Source organism: Tamandua tetradactyla, chromosome 21, assembly GCF_023851605.1.
Source record: "Tamandua tetradactyla isolate mTamTet1 chromosome 21, mTamTet1.pri, whole genome shotgun sequence".
Classification (NCBI taxonomy): Eukaryota; Metazoa; Chordata; class Mammalia; order Pilosa; family Myrmecophagidae; genus Tamandua; species Tamandua tetradactyla.
The window spans coordinates 60,490,952-60,517,310 of NC_135347.1; the positions used below are offsets into that span (position 1 = coordinate 60,490,952).

At 43.0% G+C, this 26,359-nt stretch overlaps 1 protein-coding gene across 7 annotated transcripts in view; it reads left to right on the top strand.

Moving 5' to 3' along the window:
• Positions 1-26,013, top strand: part of MRPS27 (mitochondrial ribosomal protein S27) — a 121,890-nt gene extending 95,877 nt beyond the window's left edge. For 6 of the 7 annotated variants that reach the window (XM_077139502.1, XM_077139505.1, XM_077139501.1 and 3 more), the window contains 7 exons: positions 8,842-8,956; positions 13,034-13,112; positions 15,327-15,442; positions 18,927-19,029; positions 21,047-21,189; positions 22,072-22,242; positions 24,634-26,013. In XM_077139502.1, the coding sequence (XP_076995617.1) occupies positions 8,842-8,956; positions 13,034-13,112; positions 15,327-15,442; positions 18,927-19,029; positions 21,047-21,189; positions 22,072-22,242; positions 24,634-24,855 (949 nt within the window). In that variant the 3' untranslated portion in view covers positions 24,856-26,013. The other variant, XM_077139506.1, reaches the window with a different exon arrangement.
• The last annotated feature ends 346 nt before the right edge of the window (positions 26,014-26,359 follow it).

The window sequence follows — 26,359 nt, forward strand, 5'->3', positions numbered from 1 at the left end:
TCCCGGATGGGAGCAGGTGGTGTGTAGGAAGCTAGTAGAGTAAGGTTCTGTTCGTAACTTGTTCCTTCTCTCCCACGAAGTGCAGCCGTGCTGTGACGCAGGCTCGGTGGCCCAGCCCTTTGTGGGTGCAGAAACACTTCCCTGAGTGGGTAACCCACGAAGGCAAACAGGAAAGACCTCTGCACAATTTTATCTCCTTGGGTTTGAGAGGACTTCTTCGGTTAAGCCTGTCTGGAATCTGTTTAACTATTATTCATCAAGGCTTTTTTTTTTCTAATCAAGGGGAGGAGGGTGGAACCAAAGAAGAAAATCTGCACCCTTGCCAAGGAGCACTCTCCTTTCCGTTGTTACTCCTGCCGGGAAGAGCAGAGGGCCTTTGGAGAGCAGCCTACGGCTTACACTGAGGCAGCGCGCTTCTGGCACTTGGAGGCTTCTTCTTTTTTTTTTTTTTTTTTTTTAAGTTTTCTTAAGAAAATAAAAGATGTTTTTCAGATTGTTCATTCCCTCCTCCTGGGACAGGCTACAAGTTTTTGTTTATCTGTAGCACGGCAGTTTTATGAAAGCTTTGCCAGCCAGAACAGATGAACCCAGATCTTTGTCTGAGGTTTATTAGCAAAGAAATAGCTCCTTATTCAAAATTTGTAATCATTCTTTCTGATGATTTTTATCATATTAAAAGGAATTGACTCTAGCCCCTAAGCTTTTCTTTAGCATAAAGTTTGTGTTTGGTCACGCTTAAGAATTTTCTAGCCTATTATGAATGCTTGTACAATTTCAAATACTTAGATTTTTTTTTTAAAGGTTAGTTTTGGTATAAGTGGGGACATTTTGAGCTCAGTAGAAGAGCTCCCCATTAAATGCTGTCATTCTGATTTTTACTTTCTACTGGCACAAGAAAGAAAGGAAGGTCTCTTAATTTTCCTATCTTCATATATAAATAACGAAGTTTGCTTTGTTTTTTGTACGTGGTGAATTAAAACTTCCTGAAACCCAGTTGGACTGACACACACATAAATCTCAATTTCCAAAAGTCTTTCCTTTTTATCTACAAAAAGTGGTTGTTTTTTATGGTTCCAGATTGTTGACAGAAAATTTCTCAATATCCTTCTGCTCACCTCACCCCTCCCCTTTCCTTTTCTTTTTCTTTTTAGGGATTTAGCCATTTCTGTTTTAGAATTGCCCTATAACAGGGGTTTGATACCAATAATGTTTTGGTAGCAACCTCTGGATGGTTATGACTACTTAAGTTTACTTAAGGAGTAAAAGAAAGTAACAACTAAACAACAATTTGTATTGCATAGGAAAATTACTTTAGATGGCTGACTAAGATATAACTTGCCTAGCAGTGAGTATTCATTTAAATAGAAAATACCTCGCTAATGGAGGGATTAATCACTAAAAATTTTATCTCCTACACAACTCATTCTTCCATTAAAATGTACTCTCGGGACCTTGAATTTAACTTTTGGTTATACAATTTCATCTTGAAGTTCCCAGTGTCAACTTGCGAGTCTGCCCTGCACGTGGTGTCTACTGCCCGCCCGAGCAGGGGAAACGATGTCCACCTGATAGGAAACTGGAGCGCGGATCGACTAGAGTGCAATCAGCTGTGGCCCTAATGGCAGCTATGTCGTTTTGAGTCGTTATTCATTTATTTGTATCACTGCTGTTTTGGAGGGAGCTGCTCCAATTTAATAGAGACTTGTAAATGGCTGATATTTTGATGAGTGGATCTCGGCTTGTTGTTGTTTAGAGTCACTCAGCATGAGTCCTGAAAAAGGATTTTAGGGTTCTGGTGGTTTTAGATAGTTCTAGCATAGGTAAATCCATAAAGTGAAGTCATACAATACGTTACCTTTTGTGTCTGGCTTTTGGGCGTTCATCCATGCTGCGGCATGTGTCACTACCTCATCCCTTTTGTGGCTGAACAATATTCCATTGTATGGATATACCACATTTTGTTTATGTCTTTAGTTGATTGACATTTTGGCTATCATCAATAGACTTTTTTTTCAATAGACTTTTGTGAATGATATTGCTATCAACATTTGTGTACAGGCTTTTGTTTGAACACTTGCCATCAGTTCTTTTGAGTATATACCTAGGAATGGAATTGCTGGATCATATGGTAATTCTGTGTTTAACTTACTGAAAATTGTTTTCCACAGCAGCTGTACCATTTTACATTCCTGTCAGCAATGTGTGAGAGATTTTAAGTATCTCTACATCCTCACCAATCCTTTTTTTCCATTTTATTGATTCTGGCCATCCTAGCTGGTATGAAATAGTGTATGAATTACTGTTTAAAATATAAATAATTCTAGTGAATTTCAGCACGCATTATTGGTATTTATACAGTCTTTGGAGCACCTAGTCTTTGTTGCCAAATCATCAGGCACCTTTAAGACACGACAGAAAAGAAAACTTGTCCCCTGCCTTTTAAGAGCTTAAAGTCTTAATAGAGAAGTCAATTGAGTTATAGAAATAGAAACCAGCTACAAATGTGGGTTGTTTAACTGGAGTTAACTCTAGTTTCACCTTATACTATAAACAGAGAGAACTTAGGGCCTCAACTTTTTCATGTAATAGTCAGAATGTTAAAAACAATTGAGGTGCTTTCCTTCACTAAAACAAAAAACAAATCTTAAGAAACCAGATGAATGCTGAGCTTCTCTTCCCGCAGAAACACCACTAAAGAAATCCATAGTTTCACATTCCAACGCATGAATCTGCTGAACACCAGCTTCATTCCTCCTGCGTTTATGCTGGTACTCCATCCCCCGGGCCGGCTGTCTTAACCTGCTCGTTTTTTTAGTGACAGACCTGATCATGACCACTTCACTAAAATCTCCAGAAATCTCCAGAAATTCTGGTTTCTCTTCCTTTGTTTTTCTTTTTTCTTTCCTCCTTTCTCTCCTTCCTCAGCATAGTACAGATGTGCAGCCTGCCTGTGAAAGTCTTGCCTCTTTCCCTTTACAAAGTATGAAAGTGAGAAAGAGAGCACCAGAGCGGGCAGTCAGTTCAGTGGGTTTTTCTTTTGGTATCAGAAAGAGAGAGAAATGTCATCTTTAAGATTGTTTTGACTTGGGCAGACCGGAAGAGACAGAACGTGGGTCACTGTGCCTGCTGTGGTGGCTGCCCGCTAAGTATTGACATCTGAGTGGGTAAGAGATGTCTCCTAGATTAGAGAAGCAGAGCAGCAGCCAGGTGAGAGAGAGAATGATTGATGACGTGTGTCCTAGCTGTGGTTGCTTTCTGTTCCACGAGAGGACGTGGAAAATGCAGTGTTTCTCCTGGAGTGGATCTCACAGACCCTATTTTATACCGCTGTTACCGAGTATAGGGCTCCTGGCCTCATTTTTAAGCTATGGATCTGACAAATTCAAACTTTGACTTTGATATCTAACAAGTCCTTGTGTTATCCACTTTCATATAAAAAAAATGTGTTATTGTGCTGCATTTATTTAGCACTTCATATTTGCAAAATTCCATGCCCGTATTATTCTCTATCAAAAATCCACTTACTTTTTAACACCTTATTTAGAATGGCGAACAGGGATACCAGAAGGTCGAATGATTGTATCAAGGACTCAGAGAAAACACCTTGCAAACTGAGCTTTTAATTTCTTTAAATTCTTTTTGGAAATTGGCAGAATATAAATCAGAAGCCAACAAACAGAGAAAAATTATGGTTTTATTACCTTTTTCACTTTCATCTTACAAAATTAGTAACTGGTGCTAGAAAGGAACTCAAGGAGAAGTTATCTGTTTGCTTAAATTGACCAGCAAACCCCAGAGAGTTTGCTGACAAATGGGCATTCGGGAATATTCAAGGTGATAGCTATTCTTACATCTTGATTGTGGTGGTGATTATACAACTGGATGTGTTTGTCAGAACTCACAGAACTATGTGCTGAATGTGTGAATTTTACTCTATACAATTTCGTCTCAGTAAACCTGACTTAAAAAAAAAAATCAGACCTTTTAAAGAATAAAATTTTTATCTGCCTTGCTCAGTAAATAGTGCGTTCTTTGGAAATGTTCAAGCCCTGACTGGGTGACCATTTGGGGGTACGTTTTGAATGAGAATCTTGTTTCTGTTCCACAAGGGGACGTGGGAAATACAGTATTTCTCCTGAAGTAGGTTCTTGCACTTGATGCCTTACTTACTGTAGCTTCAGTATGTATTTGTTGAAAGTTAAAATTAACCTAAATTTCCCTTTCAGTCTCTAGGGATCCGGGATCACAAGCAGGAAAGATATTTTAATCTGCAGTGTTAGTGGGTTGTTTTGTTATTGTTGTTTTAGACTGAAACAACAATTATCCATAACTTTTATTAATAAATTCCTTTTTTGAGTCATATTTTCACTTGTTAGGCTTCTATAGCTGCATAACCATCTCCCCCATTTAGTTATATTGACTTTTTCTTCGTTTCATTCATACACTCAGATTATGACAATGCATGTGCACTTGTGTCCAGCAATCACAAACACGTTTCTTCTCAACTCCAAGGCCACTCTGCTCAAACCAGTGCAAACAGCCTTGAGTTTTCTAATGGGACCTGCCATCACATTACTCAGAATTATATGACTCCTTTACTTCACACCTTTTTAGTCAGCACCGGTTCCAAAGGGACTGTAGATTTCTCTTTGGATCATTATTATATTTTTAAGATTAATCAAAACTAGGATAACGTGAAAGAATTGGTCATAGTCCTTTTATAGTTTGTAGGGTAGCCAGATCATGTGTTCAGTTAGAGCGATCTATTAATGTTTAGTAGCTACTCCTGTTTATTGCCTCCTCTTTCATGTGATTTTTATACTGAATGTTCCCACTCAGTTAACTTCTACAGTGCTAGTGTTTTTATTATCAATGCCCTCTTTCTAAAAACTTGTCAAAAAATATTGTAGTTATTATGGAATTATCTCTTTGCAATCTGATTTTATTTGTTTGAGTTGGAGGCAGTTAATAATTGATGGAAGCAAAGTTTCCAGCAAGATGCAAAAGAAAGTAATTACCCTTTTAAAATTAGTGGGTAGCAGTAATTGAATGGTTTAAATAGTCAAGCGGTGGCCTCCTGCTCTTTGGTTCTAGTTTAGCACAGCTCACAAACCTTTTGATAATTGTAGACTTTGCCTTCCTTCAGTGATACGATTTTTGTGCACACCACAGTCTTTACAGCCAGCTGTGTTTCCTTCTTGGCGTTCTTTCTTTCCTTCCGTTGCCCTGGCCCTCTCAGCCGTCTGCACTTCCACCCAGCCCAGGAGCCGAGCTTGCCACCTGGCCAGGCTGCTGCCACAGGAGGGAGAATTCGCTAGGGAGGACGGAGCGCTGCATGCAGTTGTCTAAGGTTGGAGACTCGAAATCAGTTGACACTGTAGAAAGCTTGCCCATTCGATGGAAAAGCCAGTGCTGCAGCTAATGGGGAGCCGCTGGACTCCAACTCTGGCATCTGTACCTTAGCCCTGCTCAGCCTGGAGCTCTTTTATTTTGATACTGAGAGCTAACGAGCGTTGCCACTTTTGCCACTTAACAGTAACAAAGCCTTTATTTGAACACCATGAAGAAAAGGCTGCATACCACTTTTTTTTTAATGAAATGATAAGATTGGTCACAATTCAAAACTACCAGGTGACTTTTATACACGACACTTTCTATATCATCATTTGTCTACTCACTCTCAACCTGTTTTATTTAATCTCTCTTCCCGTCTAAGAAACCTCTAAAGTACCCAAGGCTTTTGTCCCATGCCATTTTGCAGCCTGTGATTCTGCTCTCCTTCCTTCTCGTTCCTGAATGAGCAGCAGTGCAAGTCAAGTGGTTGTCCTGAATATATCCGGATTTTTTTTAGGAGAGGAGGCTTCTTGGTTCCTGATGTTTGATTGGCCATGTTTTGGCTTCCTAGCACTGTGGACAGAGATCCCTTCAGCTGTATCTTTTGCCCTTGAGTACAGGTCTTCATTCTCTCCTTCTCCCAAGAAATACACATGTCCTGAGAGTTGTAAGTTTACTTATGTTTTATAGCTGGCAGCTCAGGTCTCTCGCCTTCATGAGCGCAAGCATTGTTGGGGTTATTTGGTTTTCATTTGTTTATCTTTTCCACATTCACACTGTTTGTCTAACTTGGCAGCTTGCTGGGCTGAGCAATAATAAACCCTCTGTCGAGGTGAGCCAGCAGCTGATGGCATGGGGGCAGCAGAGGGGACCCCACAGCACAGTCTGTGATCCGCCAGGCTGCTGGTCAGAACCGGCAGGAACAAGAGCCTGTCTGTCTGCAGGCGCATAGGAGTAGTGTTACTGTGCCCGTCGTTTTGCTTTCCTCCTGGCTGAAAAGCACAGTTCTTGTCCAGCAGTCTGCAGACCCTTTCTCAGCAAATACCCATTCCAGAGACTTATCTGCCTGTCACATTGCTGCTGGCAGTTCTGAAAAGGCCCAAGTTTATCTGTCTGGAACTGCTTTAAAAATCACTGATAGAGGAATTCTCAGACTCACCATCCAAAATTGGGCCCATTACCCAGTGCCCTGAGTTACTTATATTCCCGATGGCTGCTCACACAAATGGAGTGCTGATTTCTCTGTTTCACACTGAAGGCAGCTTGGGAAGGAGTTGATTGGCTGCCTGGCTGGGAAATGCAGAAATTGTACTTTGAGTGGCTTATTTCTTAATATCTGTGTAAATGTCTCACTGCTATTCCTGAATTGACTCCATGTTGTCCAATGGAAATGTCCCAGGTGTGGTTGTGCATCTGGATTGTGGTCTCTTAGAAAGCCAGGATCAGACCAGCTGGCCCGGCCCGGAGTGGCCGAGAGACTGGGCACAGGAAAGGCCTCTGACCCGTTTTTCTAAGGATGGCTGTGTGGAGATGATCATGGTAAATATGCAAAGTCCTGAGTGACTTTCCCTTTCTAAGAAAGGAGGTGTAAGAAGGAAAGACTTCTCTATTTTTCCATGTGTTAAAGTTAGCCTCAGAAGGTTAGCAGATGGTTTTAACTTAAACTTTGAAGTTCTATAACTAGGTTCTCTCTATCAGTCTTCGTTATTCCTGTCCAAAGTCTTAAAAGGTCTGCTGATGATGAACAAGAGAAAGATGGTGGTAGGTTGTGGCTGTGATCCAGCACGTCGGCCGGCGCCCTCCGCCCGGGCTGCTCCGAGGCCAGCCTGGAGGGACACTGCCAATCTGGCAATATGACCGGTTTTTCACTTGACTTTTTCTTTAAAAAATAAAATTACCTTTTAGTTGGCCATTACATAACCCTCAAATTTTTAATAATGACAAGGACAAGAGTTCAAGTAGCTCAACTATTGATTTGAAAATGTGCAGACAAACATGAAACACTGAAAGGCATATTTTCCTTTCCCCACAGATTATCTCACTAGCTCCCGTGTCTACAGCACCCGTAGAAAGCCTTTCTCTTGCCACGTCACTCTCATCCTGAATATAACTTCTCTCTCCTTCTGTTTATAAAGAGGTTAATTCTGTAGTGAAAGATGCATTTAAGAGAAAAGAGCCAAAGTTATAGGAGGAGCCACATGATCCTAAAGCCATGAAACATCTTTACATCTATTTTTTGCCAGATCTCTCACCAAAGGACTAATAACTAGTCTGAACTAAATACATCTCACTTCCTCTCCGTTTCTCAGCTTCTACTTGGGCAGAGAACCTGTCCAGCAGGAAGCTTCCCAAAGCAGATCACAGGAAAGAGCAACAGATTTAATAATCAGCCTCAAAACAAAACAAAAAAATACTAATAGCAGACTGTGTCTTTGACTTTCAGATACAGTACAAAGTCCTTTAACTCCAAGATTTTTTTTCTCACTTTTTTTTTTTTAGAAGAAAATACTTTGTTTTTTGTGGAACTCAGAAATTGATCTGCTTCCTGAATGGTTAAAGGAAACTTGGGGGCTTCAGCCAACATGATATGATATATGAGGATCCGTCCCACTCACAGTGGTACCATCACGGGGGAACTGCAGAGCCTTTTACGCAGCCCCCTTAGAGGCCTCTCTGCACTTAGTCTCCCAAGAGGCTCAGGCTCCAGGGACAAGGAGAAGCCGCCTGACCCCCAGATGTTTCCAGTCTGCATGAACTCAAAGCAGGATCAACACAAGAATCATTCCTGTGTTGGGATAGTCTTAAAAGATGGACCTCAGCTTAGGCTGCATAGGATCTTCAAGGCCCTGTGGGGAGCTGTGAGAAGAGAGAGATTGGAGAGCTCAGATGGAGTGTGAAGGGAGAGTAACTGTGGATCTTGGAGGGCCTGTGTGTTAGATTTTGCCAGTCTGTTTGCTTTTTTTTTATTTCTTTTCTTTTTTTTTGTTTGTTTTTGTTTTTGTTTTCTTTTGGATCAGTGAGGAGTGGTCCACTCTCTTAAGTGCTGCAAGAAATATCCATAGCATTCAAAGATGATATCTCTAGAGTTCCTGTGCTCTTCTGTTTTTCATGTTTGTATCATCTGGTTTATTTTAAACTTCCATAGTGTCAGCTTAAGCACCACATCTCTTTTCTAATGAAATGTGTTTTTCTGTATTGCCATAGTTAGTATTTTCCCCAAAACCGTTTTTCATAGTCCCTAGGGTTCATCCTAAAACAGGATGTTTTGGCAAAGGATGTTAAAGAATAGAATGCTTATAATATTTTTGTTACTTTGCCTTTTCTTTATTCTTTACAGTTAATGAGTTTCAACCTCAAGTTTTTCCTGACTTTTGACTTTTATAAGCATTGGTCACATTAACTGCACATCATTAAATATCTAAGAAAAGACACTGCTGTCAGAAGATGTATTTGGACATTGGCATTTAAGAGTTAACACCAGTTTTCTCTGTCTTATCCTTTATTTAGATTTCGACACAGCCCCAACTGCTGGCACCTGAGAGACTGGACAACCCACAGCTGGATTAGGCAGTGTCTGAAATACGGTGCACAAGACAAAGCCTTATATACTCTTGTAAACAAGGTGTGTGGTTCCCTGGTGTCTGTAGCTTATTTTCTTGCGTTTGGTTGATATGGGTTTGTACTTACAGCACAGCAAATTACAGCATGACTGGTGCCCTCTGACACTAGAGCCAGCTGAGCCTCGTTCCAGGTTCGGGGGTCTTGAAGCCAGAACGATTCGGGGACAAAATAGCAGTGGTAGTGAAGTTTATTAGAGAGAGAGAGAGGGTGCATGTTAAAAAAAAATTAACGTGTTCAAGGTAGAGACATGCCCCTAGTGGAGTGGGTTGTTAGCTTGTTTTATAGAAAGGTTTTGCAGTGGAGATTTTCCAGCTCAACCTTTGAACACCAGGTTCCTTTTTTGTTTCAGGAGGAGGTAAGCATTGGTACTTGTGGAGCTCCATCATGCACTCAGAAGTTTGTTTGGGGGGTAGATGCTTAACAATCTTTATGACCCCATGCTTTTGTTATTAATCAAGATTCCACTTCAGGCCCATGGTTTCACAGCCTGTATGGTTTGGGGAGATTTTAGGGCTTTAGGGGAGGTTTTTGTCCTGTGAAGTCTGCAGCTGTGTGTCAGCTCCTTTGGAGCTGGGTGGGAACCAGGAGCCACAGCCTTAGTGTCCTATTCTGTCCTACCTCAGTAGCATAAGAAAGAAATAATGTTTTAAAGGTATTTGTCTCCAGATATCCTGTCTGAATGGGGCTGGGTACAAATTAAAAATAAAAATTATTGTACTTGCTGCTTTTCTAAGTCTAGTGACTTGGTAAAAGCAAGAAATAATCCAGTCAGAAGATTTGCACGGGGTGGTCATTTCCTTCCAGAAAAGAAGTGAGCATTTTGGCCAGCATGTGATCCCCAGCGTATTTAGGCTATCTTATGTAGTTTTAAGAAAGATACTTATTCCTAGTTATTCATAGCTTGTCCTCTGAGTTCCATGACTCCTCCCCTAAATACCAAGAGCCACCTATGATTAGATCTTTTTGAAAGTTATACTCTACCCAGCGGTTGAGTCTTCATCACCAAAAGTAAGCAGAAGCTTGGAATGTTACTGTAGATTTCATGCCAAAACAGTTTGAGCCATAGAAAGATTTGAATATTCTATATGTTATTTAATATGTTAAAATATATTATAAAACATTCCTGAATATAGCTTTAAGCTAAGCAAATGTAGTGTTTAAATGCCTGTTCTTTACAGTAGTATAGTTATGGGCAATCTGTCCTTTGTTAAGTCTTATTCTTGATTAGAGACCGTTAATAGCCATGAATTAATTTTCAGTTACCCTTATACAGTCTGAAACCATGTAACTTAAGCTAGAAGTTAACGTGTTTCCTATACAAAATGTGTATTTTTATAGTATCACAGATCCGTATGTTAGAATTCAGAAGGAAGTACTAGCCTTGTTTTTGCACCCCTCCGTGAAGAATAGTTCATTCGCATGACTTGAACCCAGCCCCACTCAGCGTGCATTTTACATGCTGTGTGTGAATACAGAAATAAGCAGTATCCTATCTTTGCCCTCAGCAAGCTTATAATTTAATAAGGCAGTGTTCTAGTTTGCTAGCTGCCAGAAGACAATATACCAGAAACAGAATGGCTTTTAAAAGGGGGAATTTAATAAATTGCTATTTTACAGTTCTAAGACCGAGAAAATGTCCTAATTAAAACAAGTCTGTAGATATGTCCAATCTAAGGCATCCAGGGAAAGATAACCTTGGTTCATGAAGGCCAGTGAGGTTCAGGGCTTCTCTCTTAACTGGAAAGGCACATGATAAACACAGTCAGGGTTCCTCTCTCATCTGAAAGGGCACATGGCAGACACAGCTTCATCTGCTAGCTTCTTCTCCTGGCTTCCTGTTTCATAAAGCTCCCTGGGAGGCATTTTCCTTCTTCATCTCTAAAGGTTGCTGGTTGGTGGGCTCTGCCTCATGGTGCTGCAGCATTCTGTGCTCTCTCCGAATCTCCTCCATTCTCCAAAATGTTTCCTCTTTTATAGGACTCCAGAAACTTAGCAAGACCCCAAATGGGTGGAGACATGTCATCATCTAATCCAGTTTAACAACCACTCTTGATTAAATCACATCTCCAGGGAGATGATCTGATTACAGTTTCAAACGTACAATATTGAATAGGGGTTATTCTGCCTTTATGAGATGGGATTTTGATTAAAACATGGCTTTTCTAGGGGGCATACATCCTTTCAAACCAGCACAGGCAGCTACGCATGTTCATTTCTAGATTGAATATTAAGGCAAATATAAATGCCACACAGGAGTTCAAGTAAAGTATTTGGAGAATTAGATGAGGGAATCCAATCAGAAAGAAAGAATTAGAAGAGACCTGAGGTAGTATTTAAGCGAGTCACAGGTAGAGATGGGCTGGCACAAGCAGTGTTGGCAGAGCTGTGTCTGGGTGAAAGCAGGGGCAGTACAGAGTATTCCCTCTCTCCTGGAGTATAAGGCATGTTAAGGGGGGGTGGGGGGGTGCAGTCATACGGAGGAACTATGTCTCAGATGCGGCCGATTCAGGTGGTCGTGATCAGTTACAAGATGAGGGTCTGGAAGGCCCAGGGGGAGGAATGGATGGACTCCTGTCCCTCAGCTCAGTGTAATGGCAGAGATCACACTCACAGAGTCTTAGGAAAACCCCAAGAAAGGTCCGGAAACACAGAACAAAGTCTGCCTCGATTCCTACAGCTCCCAGAGGGTTAGCAGAAAGAGCTCTGGTCTATGAACCCTGCAAATTCCTCTGATCGCCGTAAATGTAGGCAGATAACTGTATCCTTCTAGATTTTAGTTTTTTCTATTCATATGTCAAGTGGTTGCACTTGATCAGTGATTTCCACCCTCAACTGCCCATTAGAATTGCTGAAGAAGCTTTGAAAAATTGTAGATTTTTAACCCCACTCCCAGAGGTTCGAATTTAATCTGCCTGGGGCCCAGCATTGGTGTTGTTTTAAAGTTCCCGGGTGATTGTGAATGCATCCAAGTTTGAGAATGGCTGGCCAGTTCATTTCTGCAGTCAATTCTTTTCTGCGGTCCCTTCCAGTTCTAATTGATTTGTCATTCAGAAATATTTTATCTTTACCCTGCCCCTGGGAGTTAGTGCTGATTTGGATGGTTGCTTTGAGGAATGCAGACATAGCGCCTGAGCCACACCTGTGACACAATAGCTTTTAAACTTTTTCCCACTTCAACACCCGAGGGATCCCACATGGCCCCCCAGTCGCAGTGGCCCAGTTCAGCAGAGATTTGCAAGTAGGCATTAAGACTGCACCAGAATCTTCCAAACAAACGCTCGTCATTTGAAAAGCCATTTTAACTGTTTCGGCCACTGCTGTTCCCCGTGGTTGGTTGGGGCAGAATGGGGCAGCTGGGGGATGGTTTTCAGTCCCACAGAAAACAGAAGGGAAAAGCAACTGCAATCTAATCTGGATAATTAGTAGTCAAATTTGAGTATGCAGAAAAGTCACAGAGGAAACTCACTAAAACTGTAGGTTTCTGGGCCTCATTCCCAGATAGTCTCACTCTGTAGGTCTGAGGCTTAGGAATCGGCATTATTAAAAACACTCCTGGAATATTCTCAAGAAATTTTACATTTTGAGAAATCTGGATTCTCGAACGTTCAGCTGCTTTTGCATATAGTGTCCTCGGAGCCTGGTTAGTAGTGATATTACGTTGACGTATTTCTTGGTCTTTAAAAATTACTGTAAGAACCAGAAAATGTTGCATAATGTATGCTTTCATGAAAGTCCATTTTTCATTTTTGCAGTGATGTCCATACTTTATGAAAGGATCACTGAACCAATGTTTTTTTTTTCTTAATTTTTATTTTTATAGCTATAATGAGGTACTTGAATTGAGCTTTCTTTCTCACATACCGATAGTCTATTATCAATTACCCACCCTGCCAAACAGTCCCAACTTCCAAACTTCAGGAGTCACAGCTCCTAATTCTACAGTCACAGAGGCTGGAAAATGGTAGCCAAACATTTAAAAACTAATGGTGACAAGTTTTATCCATAGTAATACAATAGCATATATCATGGCCTGAATTAGAGGTTATTTTCCTCTTTTTTCCTTTTATTTTCATAACAGGTTCAATATGGAATTTTTCCAGATAGCTTTACATTCAATTTACTGATGGATGATTTCATTAAGAAAGAAAACTACAAAGGTAAGAAACCAAATGCAGGCTAGTTATTATGGGATTTCCACTGTGTAAATGTAGATATGTTCCCTTTTTGTATTCCTTAATGTCCTCTCTTTCCATGGCTTTATCAGTCAGAAATAAATGCATAGTTGATTTACCATACCACTTGGCCAGATAGGAGAAATACAACAATTTGGGTTTTTTCCCTTCTAAGCTGTCTCAGGCTTCATTGTCCATGCTGCTTTAGGCATAGGATGGCGAATTTGGTTTGCAGTATGCCCTGCCTGGGCTTCCGTGGTTAATGGTCATGGTGATGCAATATTAGTTGGACTTTTTTTATAGCATTGTTTGCTATGAAACAGACTTTGCTTTATTTATCACAGTTGTTATAGTATGCAACATTTACATTTGGTATGCAAATCAGTTGACTCCTCCTAGAAAGAGCTGTCCGCAAGTCTCTTCCCCTCCCTGGGCCCCAGTGTCCCGTATCCACCGTGAAGAGAAGAGGGATCGCTGAGCTCTCTTGACCACCACAATTCTCTGACCGCATGAAATGACTTGAAAATGGCTCTTAACTTCCTGCTGCCGTAGGGGAGGCCAGGGCAACGGAGATGGCAGTGGACTCTCATGCACGGCAGCTGGGGCACTGCACGCCGGTCGCTAGTGGACAAAGAATCTGTTCCTACCCTGGAGCCTGCAGTGTCCAGGATGGGAAATATCACAGTACAAAAATGATTTAAGAGAAAAGTTAAATTAATTATACAGACCAATCTAATTTCATTTTCTCAAACTGAAATGCAGAATGTAAATGAAAGATAAAGTATATTGTATTTATTTTTCATGTACAATTTTAGAGTCAGTCATGAACAGTTGCAAAAATGGAGTTTTTTTAAAAAACTGGGCTTTTAGCTTTAGTTGTATCCTTTGAAATTAGTAGAATTGATAGGACTACACAGCAAAAACAGTGAACCCTATTGTAGTCAATGGACTGTAGTTAATAGTGCAGTTATAAGAAGGGTCTTTCAAGAATTGTAACAAATGTACCATACTAATGCAAGGTGTTAATAGTAGGTTGGTATGTGGGAACTCTTTATATTGTGCATGATGTACTGTAAACGTCTCTAATTTTAAAAAATAATAATACTGTTTTGGTTGTTTATTTTTAAAATTACTTATAGGTCCTTATCTTGCTGCTGACTTACTAGATAACTTCCTGGTCTGCCTGTCCATCTCAGTTTCCCCATTTACAGAACGACTGTAGGAACCCTCACCTGTGACCTCCTTCAGAACCATGACAGGATGCAAGTGCAAAACCAGCTGGCCCTGAACAGCTGCAGTTCCATGCTAACTCTTGTAGTTATGAATATATGCAAAACTTAGTTAACATTTGTTGTGCCTGTGATATGTACAGCCCTATATTTTAAACCAATATCAACATTCTTTAATTTACGAACAACTAACTAAGAGAAGAGAGTGGTTTAAACTTGATTTTCTTGGCTTCTATGTTGTGGAATATAAAAGTCACTCAAAGACTGACCCCCTGTGACCAGCATTTGTGCGGAAGCAGAGATCTGGTTTATGCTGTATGTTATACTCAGGGACATGTAATTTATGAATGAGTTTTTTTCTCTCTCTTCCTTTAAATCTTTTAAACTGAGCCTTATTCTTTTTACAGGCATCTGTTTTCTGTCTTTGAAATAATGCCTGAATGTAGGGTTTCCTCTCGCGCGCGTCTCATGTGCTGTAACAGCGAGGAGGCCCCGAGCACAGGGTGCAGGCAGCCAGCCCTGGTGCTCTCCTCAGCTTGTTGGGTGACCTCCCCAGTCTGCCTTAATTCTTCTAGCTGGAGGAACATGATACCTTAAATTTGCTTCAAAATTTACAAGGCATTTTCATACATATTATCTTCTCGGAGTGAACAAAAATTTTTTGGAAGAGATGGGACAAAGAGTATTTTTATCATTATGAACACAATACTGGGGCCAAGTGAAATCAAGTGGCCTATTCGATGTCTTTGAAGACATGGAGTAATAGCACCTAATTTGGTCCTTTGCACTATGTCCAGTAGAAGCCAGACACTTTGAAGACACCTAGTTGATGGAAAACTGGGGTCAGAACTCACATTTTTTATTTAATTCTATTTATTTTCTACCATGCGAGCTTTTATATTTAAGTACAGATTTTATGATGTTACATACAACAAATTTCATCTCTATTTTACCTTCGTCATTTTGCCAGATGCGTTATCCGTGGTTTTTGAGATCATGAAGCAAGAAGCCTTTGAAGTGCCTTCCACTCAACTTCTCTCTCTCTATGTTTTATACCATTGCCTGGCAAAGAAGACGGACTTGAGAGTAAGTCATCTACCTTAGCTGTGCCAAGGACCTTAGAAGGTGCAGCAGCAGCTTCTCAGTAGGTGGGAGCTGGCCGAGGAGACCCCTGCCCACAGAGTCTGGAAAACTGAAGAAGGAATCTGAGATGCAGGTCTTGTGCATGCATGACTGGAAATGAGTGATCGTTCTCTGTTTTAGTTACTGCTTTTCCACGTGGAAATAGAGGTTTTCTCAAGTGAAATTCCCTATGCATGTTTTGAAACTTGAGGTTGGCCGAGTGAGTGTCCAACATACAGAAATGGGTAAAATCTATTGTCAGGGAGAGCCAGGCATGACCCAGCAGAGCAGCCACAAGGCAGCTGACACCACCCAAAGCCCTTCGGGTAGGAACTGCTGATGACTTCATTTGCATCCCTATTATCCTAAGGTGGCTCTGAAACCGTGGGTGTTCGGAAGGGTCCAGAATGCTGGGTCTTAGTTTCAGCTCTTAGGTTAGGACATTTAGTCGTTTTTGTAAAGCGCTATCTTAAGGAGTAACAGCAACGATACAACAACAAATTTTAAATAGCACGTACTTTCTACGCGGCTGTGTTCTTGGTGCTTTCAGTGTATGACTGCGTAGCCCTATAGCAACCCCACAGAGCCGGAGGGTAGGCATAGAAACCAGACAGCTGGTAGAGCCGCCTGATGTGGGTAAGCGGCTGCCCTGGATCCATCAGAAATCCCAGTTTGGGTAAGAACTGGACAGTCATCCAGTTCAACCCACATTCTAAAGACTTAATGAGTGTCATGCTATATCCCAAATCTATTAATTCAACAGATATTTATTGAGCATCTACTGCATTCCATACATTGCCAGGTGCTAGTGATCCAATGGTGAGCAAATATAAGCAGTTCCGTGCTTATAATCCTGGAGGAAAATAAAACTAACACACAGGTTTAAAATTAAAACTATAGCAAGCACCACAAAAAGAGACTTATGATGTTTTTTAAGCCTAATAGGATAATGTGCCCCAGAAAAGCCGTGTTTAAATCCTGACCCAATCTCGTGGGGCAGCTGTTTCTTTTAATCCTGATTCAGTGTGACAGCACTAGCAAGTAAAAAAAAACATGGGAAGAGAAGAGTGGTCTGTATGTAGAATGCTTCTGATAGGGTAGGTAAGATAAGGACTTTTAAAAAGTTCATTGAATGTATAACATGGAGGCACTAACCTTTGTTTCCATAGAGCAGTAGAGCAGGAAGCAAAATTGGGGTGGATTTTAGAGTGAGTTAGGAGTGCAGAAGTGAAGACGTCAAATATAGGCAGTCTTTGGTGACATGTAGCTATGAAGGGGAATGGAGAGGGTGAGAAGGAGAATGAGAGTTTGCTTTGTGTGAAGGGGAGAGACAGCATAAAATGGGAAAACCTCAAGAACATCTGTGAACTAACTCCTGATTTTAGTTCTTCAGTACAGTAGAAGCTGAAGGCTTGGAAGAGATTTAATATTTATGATAACCCAATGCAGCAGTGGTTTCGTGATTCCCAGGCAAATCAAAACATCTCTAAGCATTGTTTTAGTTGACTAAGGCTGCCAGAATGCAATACACCGGAGACGGACTGGCTTTCATAAAGGGGATTTATTTAGTCACACACAGACGTACAGTTCCTCCGTGGAAAGGCAGCTGGCTTTCCTGTAGGTTTCTCCGTGTCCCTCTGTTACATGGGAAAGCACATGGCAGCATCACTGGCCTTCCCTCCCACTCTGGGTTTTCCATTCTGCAGCCCCAAATGTCTGGATCTGAGCCAGCTCTGAGCCGAGTACGGCTGGGCTGTGCTGAGCTGCTTTGCTCTCTTCTGACTCTTCCTTTTACGCCTCCAGCTAATCAGAGTAAACGTCAGGTATTGTAAAAGCACTCCCCCAGCCGAGCGCAGGTGTGATCAGCCGCAGATGAATTTCCTGTGCTGATGGTTTAGGCTCACAGCAGTGGAGCCGGGCACCATCACCAGGCCAAGTCAACACCTGAACCTAACTACTACATTCATTCATCTCTTTGTTTTCACTCATCATTTTAAAACTCCTCTTGGACGTTTTGCCATCTCAGTCCCTGTCATCACCCCTGCTCAATTCCTAGCTATTTTACCTCTCATTTGCCTTTTGTCCTTGCATCCTGACACTGTAGCTCATATTTTTCCCTATAGGAAAAAGAAAAGAAAATGTTTTTAAAGCTTTTTATATTTTATTAGCTGGGTCCACTTTTCATACAGTTTGTGCTGGGAAAAGCAGACTTCCCTGGATTAGAGTGATTTGCTTTTGACAGTAAAATGACATGGTCCTTAATTATCTAGCTCTTTTACTTATCTGTGCTGCAAAAATGCCTGGGGAGGTTTTGTTTTTCTCCCAAGGTCTTTGCTTTTTTTCAAAGCTTTAGAAAAACCTACAGAAATTGCACTTAGGTTACACAAAAGCCATTCACAGTGAGGAGGCTTGAGTGTGCAGTACCACCTGGGATGCCTCCGTGTGCCTGGCTGGCTGCAGCTGTAACCTGCACACCGCGCTCGTTCTTGGGCTCCATCCCTGAGCCCTGGGTGTAGAGTCCAGCACAGCTCTGTGCTCTGTGTTTCGAAGCCAGAGCAAGTGCTGTGGTTGATGTGTCCTCGCATGGCACCAAGGAGACCACAGCTGACCGCTGTCTGGGAGTTCCCAAGGCGGTCCCCTGGGCCCCGTGCTGTCTGCAGGTTCCCTGGCCACACCTGCTGGTTGTTGGCAGCCGGCTTAGATGCTTGTGCTTTTGCCTGCTCCCCATTGTTCTCAAAGGACTTTGATTTTGTTGAAGTGTAATTTTGGACCTGAGGTTTAAACAAGGCACCACTTGAGTGTTTCTGATTGCCCAATTTTTTTTTTCTTGGGCAGGCACCGGTAATTGAACCCTGGTCTCTGGCATGGCAGGCAAGAACTCTGCCACAGAACCACTGTGGCCTGCCCCTAATTTGTTTTTAAGAGGCACAAATCTTTCTAAAAGCAACCAGTAGTGGCATTTATTTTAATACTGTGAAGGAGTCTTAGGATTGTGGAATTGTTTAAAATTCCAGCACTGGCTCCACCCTGCCATGGCAGTGGGCTGTGGCCAGCGGCGCGCAAGGCACTGTTGGCTCTCAAGGCAGTGTTGGTCCAGAGTGGTGCTCTTGATCACGGTTTTATTTTGCTTTTCCTGCTTGTAAAGGTAACTCTTATTCATTGCAGGTAATTTGGAAAATAATGAAAAGTAACAAAGAAGAAAACCAAAAGTATTCATAATTTTGCTGCCCAGAAATCTGTTAATATAGAGAGTATTTCTTTTTCTATGTTTTTTTTAAACAAATACCTTCTATTCACAAATTTGGGACTATAATGTAGGCACAACTTGGTTATGTGTTGCTTTTTTACTTAACACTGTATCATGTTCTTTTCCTCTGTATCATTCAAAATTACATTTTTGCATAAAGTATTCATTGCTGGGTGGACAATGCTGTGTATTCTGTTGCAGTGGGAAGAGGAGAAGAACTTCGGTGCGTCCCTGCTGCTCCCAGGCCTAAAACAGGAAAACACAGTGGGGTTGAGTTCCCAGGTGTATGGCCTTGCACTTCTTGGTAAGCTGAGTAAGCCTTGCAGATGTCTTTCGTCATGGATAGAAGCGATGCATTCTTCTGCTTCCTAACAAAATTGTAATTTGATTTAAATTTTCTAATGAAATTCCAATCCAGCCTCTATTGTTAGACGTAAAAACAGACGGAGTGACTGAGAGGGTTGAGAAGCTTCTTCACCGTTGGTGAGAACCAGCTCCAGTGGCCCCGGTTTAGATTTGGTGTAGAAGTCGTCAGTGTGAGGAAGAGATAAAGACAGGAAAACTCTACCCCTTGTTTTAGAGAAGCATTGAGTGGCTCACCGGTGCAGTGTGATTGTATCGTGCCGTGAGGTGAGGGTTTTACTTCAGTGCTCTGATCGCACTGGCAAACTGGCCAGTGCAGGGGAGGAAGCCGTCAGAGGCCTGTGGCCTCAGAGCCAGGGTTGTGTAGATTCAAGGCAAATAATCAGCCTTGATGTGAATGGGTCCTGATTTACATGTCTGTTAAATGCATTCTTATTTCATTGCCCTTCCGTTCTCTTTCTCAAATAGATAAACAGCAGAGAAAACACCCGCTCTGGACCATGCACTGCTCTTGCTTGTCTTTGTTTTCTGAAAATCATCAAAATTATTGCATTTTGGGCAGGCTACGGTGGCTCAGCAGGCAGATTTCTCACCTGCCATGCCAGAGACCCAGGTTCAATTCCTGGTGCCCATGTCAAAAAAATAAAAATTATATCATTTTAACTGCTTTTGAAGTTCATCTTTGCCAACAAAATGTAGTAGGACGTTCCTGGGTGCTGATTCTGACACTAACTGACTCAGAGAGGAATTTCAGAGCTTATCAGACAGGCTAGTGGCTATTTTTAAAGATCATTTTTTACATCTACTATTGATATGGATTTACGTGATTTTTTCCTTTGCCTTCAAATTAGCATTCAGAGCCATAAGACTGCATGGATTGTTCAAGAAGCTGTCAAGGCTAAGGAAATGCGCTTTGTTGTTCATGAGCAGAGGCCCTGGTGCTTTGTGACTAGCAGCCTCAGATCAAAAACTCGTTTCTCTCGTTTTGTTATGTGTGCTGCAGCCTCATCCCACCCTAATGGAAGCAGCTGCCCAGCGTCCAGCCCAAGCACCTTAAAGGTCTAAAATTAGCTGTCACCTGATAAGCTGTGTCTATTTATGTGCTATTGTAGCTTTCCCAAATCCTCCTTCTCAGCAAAGATAAGTAAAGGTTATTTAAAACCTGACAGCTCAAGGTAAGGTGACTTACTCAGCCGTTAGTGTAGAGAGGGTCTGTACTCCCCAGGAGTTCAGGGACAGCCTCCTCTCCTTTCCCCACTGGAGGACAGGAAAAGAGGCTCGGGACCCAGGGCCAGGCTCTCCGTCCTGGCTTGAGGTACCAAGAGATACACCCGTGTGCTGTGGCCCAAGGCTGACAAGGCCTTCGTGGGTAAAGGACTGATGAGCGCAGCAGGGCCAGCAGATCGTGTGTTTGGTTGTTAAATATTCCCTGTTGGGGCGAGTTGTTATTAGTTTACAAGATTCTCACTGGAGAATAGTTATGAGTCTGTTTTTCTGAGGGAAATTTTGTTCTTTTCTTTTTTTTACTAATCATGCAGTCACATTGCGAAAGCTATATATCATGAGGAAATTTATTCTTGAAACAAGAAATAGTATTCAGTTGTTTGACTCATTTTTTAAGGGTAGCCTGCTTAGGGGCAGATATATCAATTTCTCTTAATTTCCCCCAAACCTATGGTTTAGTGCATCCTAACAGTAATCCCCACTAGCCCAAATGCGAAAGAAGAAAAGCAGGTTCACACAGTTTTGTGCTAGATAAATGTACCCAGTGAATTTTCCCACAGTCTTTATCCAGTGAACTTTCACCGGGTCGCTGGAGTGGGCGAGTGTCCGTGTGTTCTCAGTGGGCTGGGCTCCTAGAGCTGCCCCACCAAGGTGCTCTGGTGCCCTCGGTCCTTAGTCTCAGGCGTGATGGGAAAATGTGGCTCAGCATTCGTCATTGTCTTCTCTGGCCACAGGGAAGGTGGAATTGCGCCGAGGGCTGCGGGCGGTGTACCACGACATGCCCCTGATGTGGAAGCCTGGTTACCTGGGCAGGGCCCTTCACGTGATGGAGAAGGTGACTGCCTCCCCAGCAGACGTGATGCTGTGTCAAGAAGCGGTAATGCTCCTCAGCGTGACTCCGTGGGGCTAGCCATCTGTTCCTCATGATAAATCAGCTTTGAGTTTGTTTTCTCCCTGTTCCCACCCACCTTCCCTCCTCTATATTTCGATAAAAGATTTCATTTTCCAACTTAAAAAGGAACGAAGAACTGCAAACATTTTCAATGTTACTTACAAAAAGCAAAAGAAAAACAAGATTCATATTGAATTTATAGCTAATTGTCTCTACAAAGGAAAACTATTCCCCCCTTTAACATTCAAGCTGAATTAAAAAAAATATGGCCCACTCCACTGCCCTGCCTCCCTCATATATGCATTTCTGTTCTTTGCCAGCAGCTTATCTGGGTTATGCTGATCTCTAATTTATAGACACTCTGAACTAAAGATCTTTTTCTGAGGGAGGCTCCCTTCTATTGAGAGGCTCTAACATGCACTCAGGAGCCCTTTGTTGGTTGGGGTCTGTGGTGGTCTTTCCTTTTGTGTCAGTTCCAAAACGGTTTAAGAGGAAAGAGGAGGTACTTTAGTATCCATCAAGCAGAGTTCTTGGCTAGTCTTGCTTTCCTGCCTAGTTGATCAAAGGGGCAATCACATGCCATTGTGCTGATTTACTTATGCTGAAAATTCTGAGCTTGGTTTTTGGTGCATTTGTTTTGTGCTGAGTTTTCCATTCCATCTCACTGGGAATTTCTAATGTGAACTATTATAACCATTTATATTTCCTACAATTTTACAAGAGAAGTTTTCTCATGGTTTCTTAGACCCAGTTCTATGTTGAGGGTGGGGGTTGTTTTTGTTTTTCCTTTTCTTTCACCTTTTCTAGCCTCTCCTCACAATATGCTTTCAGAGCTGCAGGGTACTGAGTTCTCTTTCTGTGCCACAGCTCGATGTGCTGGATGGAGTGCTGCAGGCTCTGGTTTCTCCAGCCGAGGGGTCTTCAGCAGAGCAGTCCCAAGAAGGTCGAGACAGCCAAGGTTCAGAAGAGCTAGCAGAGCAGTTAGATACAGAGGAAACGGAGCAGTCTAAGCTCCCCCACTACCTGGAACGCTTTGAGGTGAGTCTTGGAGGATTGTGCATTAGATATGCTTTTCTGCCGTGGTGATAGACAAGCAGTCCTTGCATGCATAAATGGCACATACAAAGGCATTTAAAACTTACTGAAATTGCATTTTCATTGCTTCATACAGGAAGTAGTGTTAAAAGAAACGAATGGAATTTTTATGCTCCTTTTTGTACTTATGGTTCACAGTTGTGTTCACTGAGGCAGCATGCCATCACCCACTCCTTCCTGACATGTGTCTGGTGTTGAAAGGCCTGATGGCTGGATAATCGCTTTCCTACCCACAGCCCTGACCTGACTCCAACCCCAGGTGAAAAATAGCTGGTTGTTTCTCCATATTTCACTTAAAGTGCTCGATAATCCATAAACCCAGTTAGAAATTCCAAAGCCACATTTACGTATGATAGAGAGGTGACACAGCCATCTTATCTTGCTTATCTTCAGTGACTTCGTTTGTTCCCCAGTGCTCTCTTGGGCAGCGTGGAGGATGCCGCAGCTTCTTCCTGAATGCCTGAGCACGCAGGCTGCCTTTGGAAGCGTTCATCTGTACTCAAAACGCATCTGGTCACAATATGCATTGTGATCTGTGTCAGAGAGGAAGAACCATGTTCAAAGGTTAAATCCTTGACATTGCCTTCCTTTGTTTCTGGTTTATTTAGTGCCAAGAGGAAAAGGTACTGCCCGAATGGGAAGTCTTTATACCTGGCAGAAAACCTTCCCGTTCCTGCCAGCTGACCTATTGAGTCATTTTGGGAAAGAGAGCTATAAACTTTGCAAGATTATTTACTGCATTTAAATCTTTTCAGTAATTGTATTGAACCAGCTATAGGGAACCTATTTCCTCCTGTTATTAGGGGGATTCTGTTGTATTTTTAGCAGCTGTTTCTCTCTGCTTCAATGAGGTCATCGCTCAGCTTCTCTCATTTTATAACTTGAACTGAGAAAGAGAGGTCAACTGATATACAGAGAATTTGTCTGTGTATCTTTTCCTCTTAACTTTGCCTGTAGATTTTTTTTTAAGCTTCTTAAAGAAAATCTACTTAGCCCCATGGATCATCAGTCACCACGTTCGCATTGACCGAGGCTACCTTACCACAAATCACAACCTCCTTCACTTGTTTCCCGTAGAATCAGTCTCAGGATAGAAATCTGCGCCTGCAGCAGACTCTCAGATCTTGCTTTTCCACAAATGCTTTTTTTTTCAAATAAAATAGAGTCAAACATTTATGAACTATTAGCTGTGTGTTAGACATCATTGCATTGTGCGAATCCTCACAAGAGCTTTGGGTGGTAGGTGCTCCTTTTTCCATGTTACCTGACACCAAGGCTGAGAGAAACTAACCCCTGAGTGATTGACTTCAGATCTGGAAAAAGGTTGCTGACTCAGAGCCAAGCCCTTCTTCCAGTGCCCCAAGCTGTCTCCTCGGCCTCAGACCACATGGAGACAGCAGAAGGACTCGTTTTACATTTTCTTTTCTTCTTGTGGCCTGATACTTATTGACCACCTGCACGTCCCTTGGGCCTGTGGTTATGACTGACCTGTCCCACTAGCCTCTGCCCACCTTCCAGCCTCTCCCTGGCACAGACCTTTCTCGTATGCCAAGCGAGTGCATGCGTTTGTGGTGTGCAGGGAGTCCCTGGTAGGGTGGCATAAGCCACGGGTGGGGCCGTAAGTGGCCCATCCAACCATCTGCATCCGAGGCAGGTAAGTAGGTTAATGTTTAAATACTTTACTTCTTCAGGATTCAGTTCCCGCCAGACCACACTGCCATTTCAGATGGAGTTGTCAGCTGTCGGGGCATCAAGGCTGACCTGCAGTGGCATGCAGCAGGTGGAAGCTGTAATGATGTGAGCACTTAGGGGACCTGTTCAGCACACCATTAGTAAGAAACCCTTGAAGGGATCTCTTGGAAGGAATACTAGTAGGACAAATGTTCACCTCGGTTGTTCTAAAGGAAAAGCACGGATGGACTCACTCCAGTTTATCATGTGCTTCTACCTGTTTGTTTGCATCTTAGAATCTTTGTTCTTAGAGTTTGCTGCGTAGTTTGGTATAGGTCACAATGGAAACATAAATTTGTTATACTGGTGCTGTCTTTGTGGTTTAGAAAAAGAAGAAGAATTGCACAGTTCTGTACAGGCAGTCGCAAACATACGGTGTTATGTTTACAGTTTGTGAGGGAAGGGGGAGAAATCACTTGTGCTGCATCTGAGCAAAATCGCCCCACGACAAAAGCTAACTGCTTAGATGAAAGGCCGTGTGGTAGGTTCCTAGCCTTTTGCTGTAAGCCAAACACAAATGACTTAACTGTTCTCTTTTCTTCTTTGTGCTTATCTCCTGTCTCCTTCTCCCTCCTCCCCCTTGTTTTCCTCTATTTCCAACAGGCCTTACTTTCGAAGCTCCAGGCTCTGGGCAAAGTTGAGTCAGAAAGCCTTTTGACTCGAACCACCCAGCTTGTCAGGCAGCAGCTCCCCACCTGTGAAGCAGAGGACATCACCAACTATGACCAGAAGCTGCAGCAGTGGCGCCTGGAGCGGATGCAGCTCATTCGGAGGGAGCAGGAGCAGAGGGAGAGCGCGCGGAGAGCAGCACAGGCATCTGTCTGATGCTCAGCACAGGGCCCAGCCCCCTCCCACATGAGCTCATACCCCCATCAGATGAGACCCAGGGATCTTAGAGCAGGCCACGGGGTCACGACAGCCGTGACAAGCTGCCAAGCCAGGCACTGGTGAGCTCTGAGGGACCAGCACGCCCGAGGTGAGGGGGCCGGAGGCCTTACCTTGGTGGGACTTGGAAGCTGAGAGCAGCGTGTGTTTGTCAGACCAACCACAGTTTTGTATAGGAGGGCTTCACTTCATACCTGAGTGTTGCGGCTTCTGGAGCTCTTCACAAGTGTCTCTAGGGATTAAGTCTCTGAAGGGAACCATCGCAGCACTGCCAGCCCAGACGCCAGGAAGGGCAGTGGAACTTGGAAAGTGCAGGTGTAATTGGACCGGAGCATGAGCTGAGTAATGCAGAGGGGCTCGGAAGGCTCCTGGTGGCATTCCTCAGCTCGGGTCAGTTCTGGACCCTGAAACTCCCTGGTGCCTGGTGATGGTGGTGGGAGAAGCGACAAGGCGGGAGAGTCAGGGTTCCAGCACAGACATGGGGTGTTGTGTCTCCCCAGTCCAGGTGACTCGGGCTGATGTGCACCCCTAGTCTCCCCGCTGGGGCAGCACTCACCACAAGCTGGGAAGGAGGTGACTGTGCCTCACTCTTCCAGACGGGTCCTGGGCCAGCATGCAGTTCAGTGCAGGAGTGAGCACAGACCACACACCAACTTGATTTCAAATTTCAGAAACGCAGAGTGACAATGTAGAATGTAAGTCTTTTGAGGAGAAAGCTAGCCGGAGCTAGCTTGGCTTCTCCATCATGTTGGGGTGGCTTCTTTTCCTAAACCATTGTTCACCACCTTTATCAGGTACATAAATGAGCCTTTTGTTTACACTCACGTAGACATACAACTTGTGAATGCACATTCCAGTTAGGAAAGTTGGAGAAAATGAAAGGGGTGATGGGCATTCATGTAATGAACAGGAGGCATGAATAACTGTGAAGCTGTCAGATGGCAGACGTTTCCTTGCTGAAGTTTCTGTACTGTGAAGAGGGGTAAGGGAGCAGCTTTTGGTTGCTGTGTAATTTTGATTTAAGTGCGGTGGTGTACCTTTATTCTGAATTGTGCTCCTCTTTTTCAAGAGCCTGTGGAAATAAATGTGCTGGGATTATTTTGGTGTTTTCTCTTGGGAAAGGGAGGGAGATGTTGGGAGTCACACCATCACTGAAACTGTGATCTGTTCAACATCTGCAAGTCCTCGCCCCATCAGACGACGGCATGTGTGACGTGCCGACAGCTGGCATTTACACCACTCACTGTGCCCAACACTGTGCTTACAGCTCACACAGCCCTCTGGGGGAGGTGCTCTTGTCCCATTTTATGAATGAGGGAACTGAAACCAAGTAACCTGCCCGAGGCCGGGCCACCACCGCCCGCCCATCCATCCGTCGCCACCCGTACACCGCGGTCAGTACCCAGCACAGGAGCCCTTTGGACCACGAAGCTGAATCTGACAC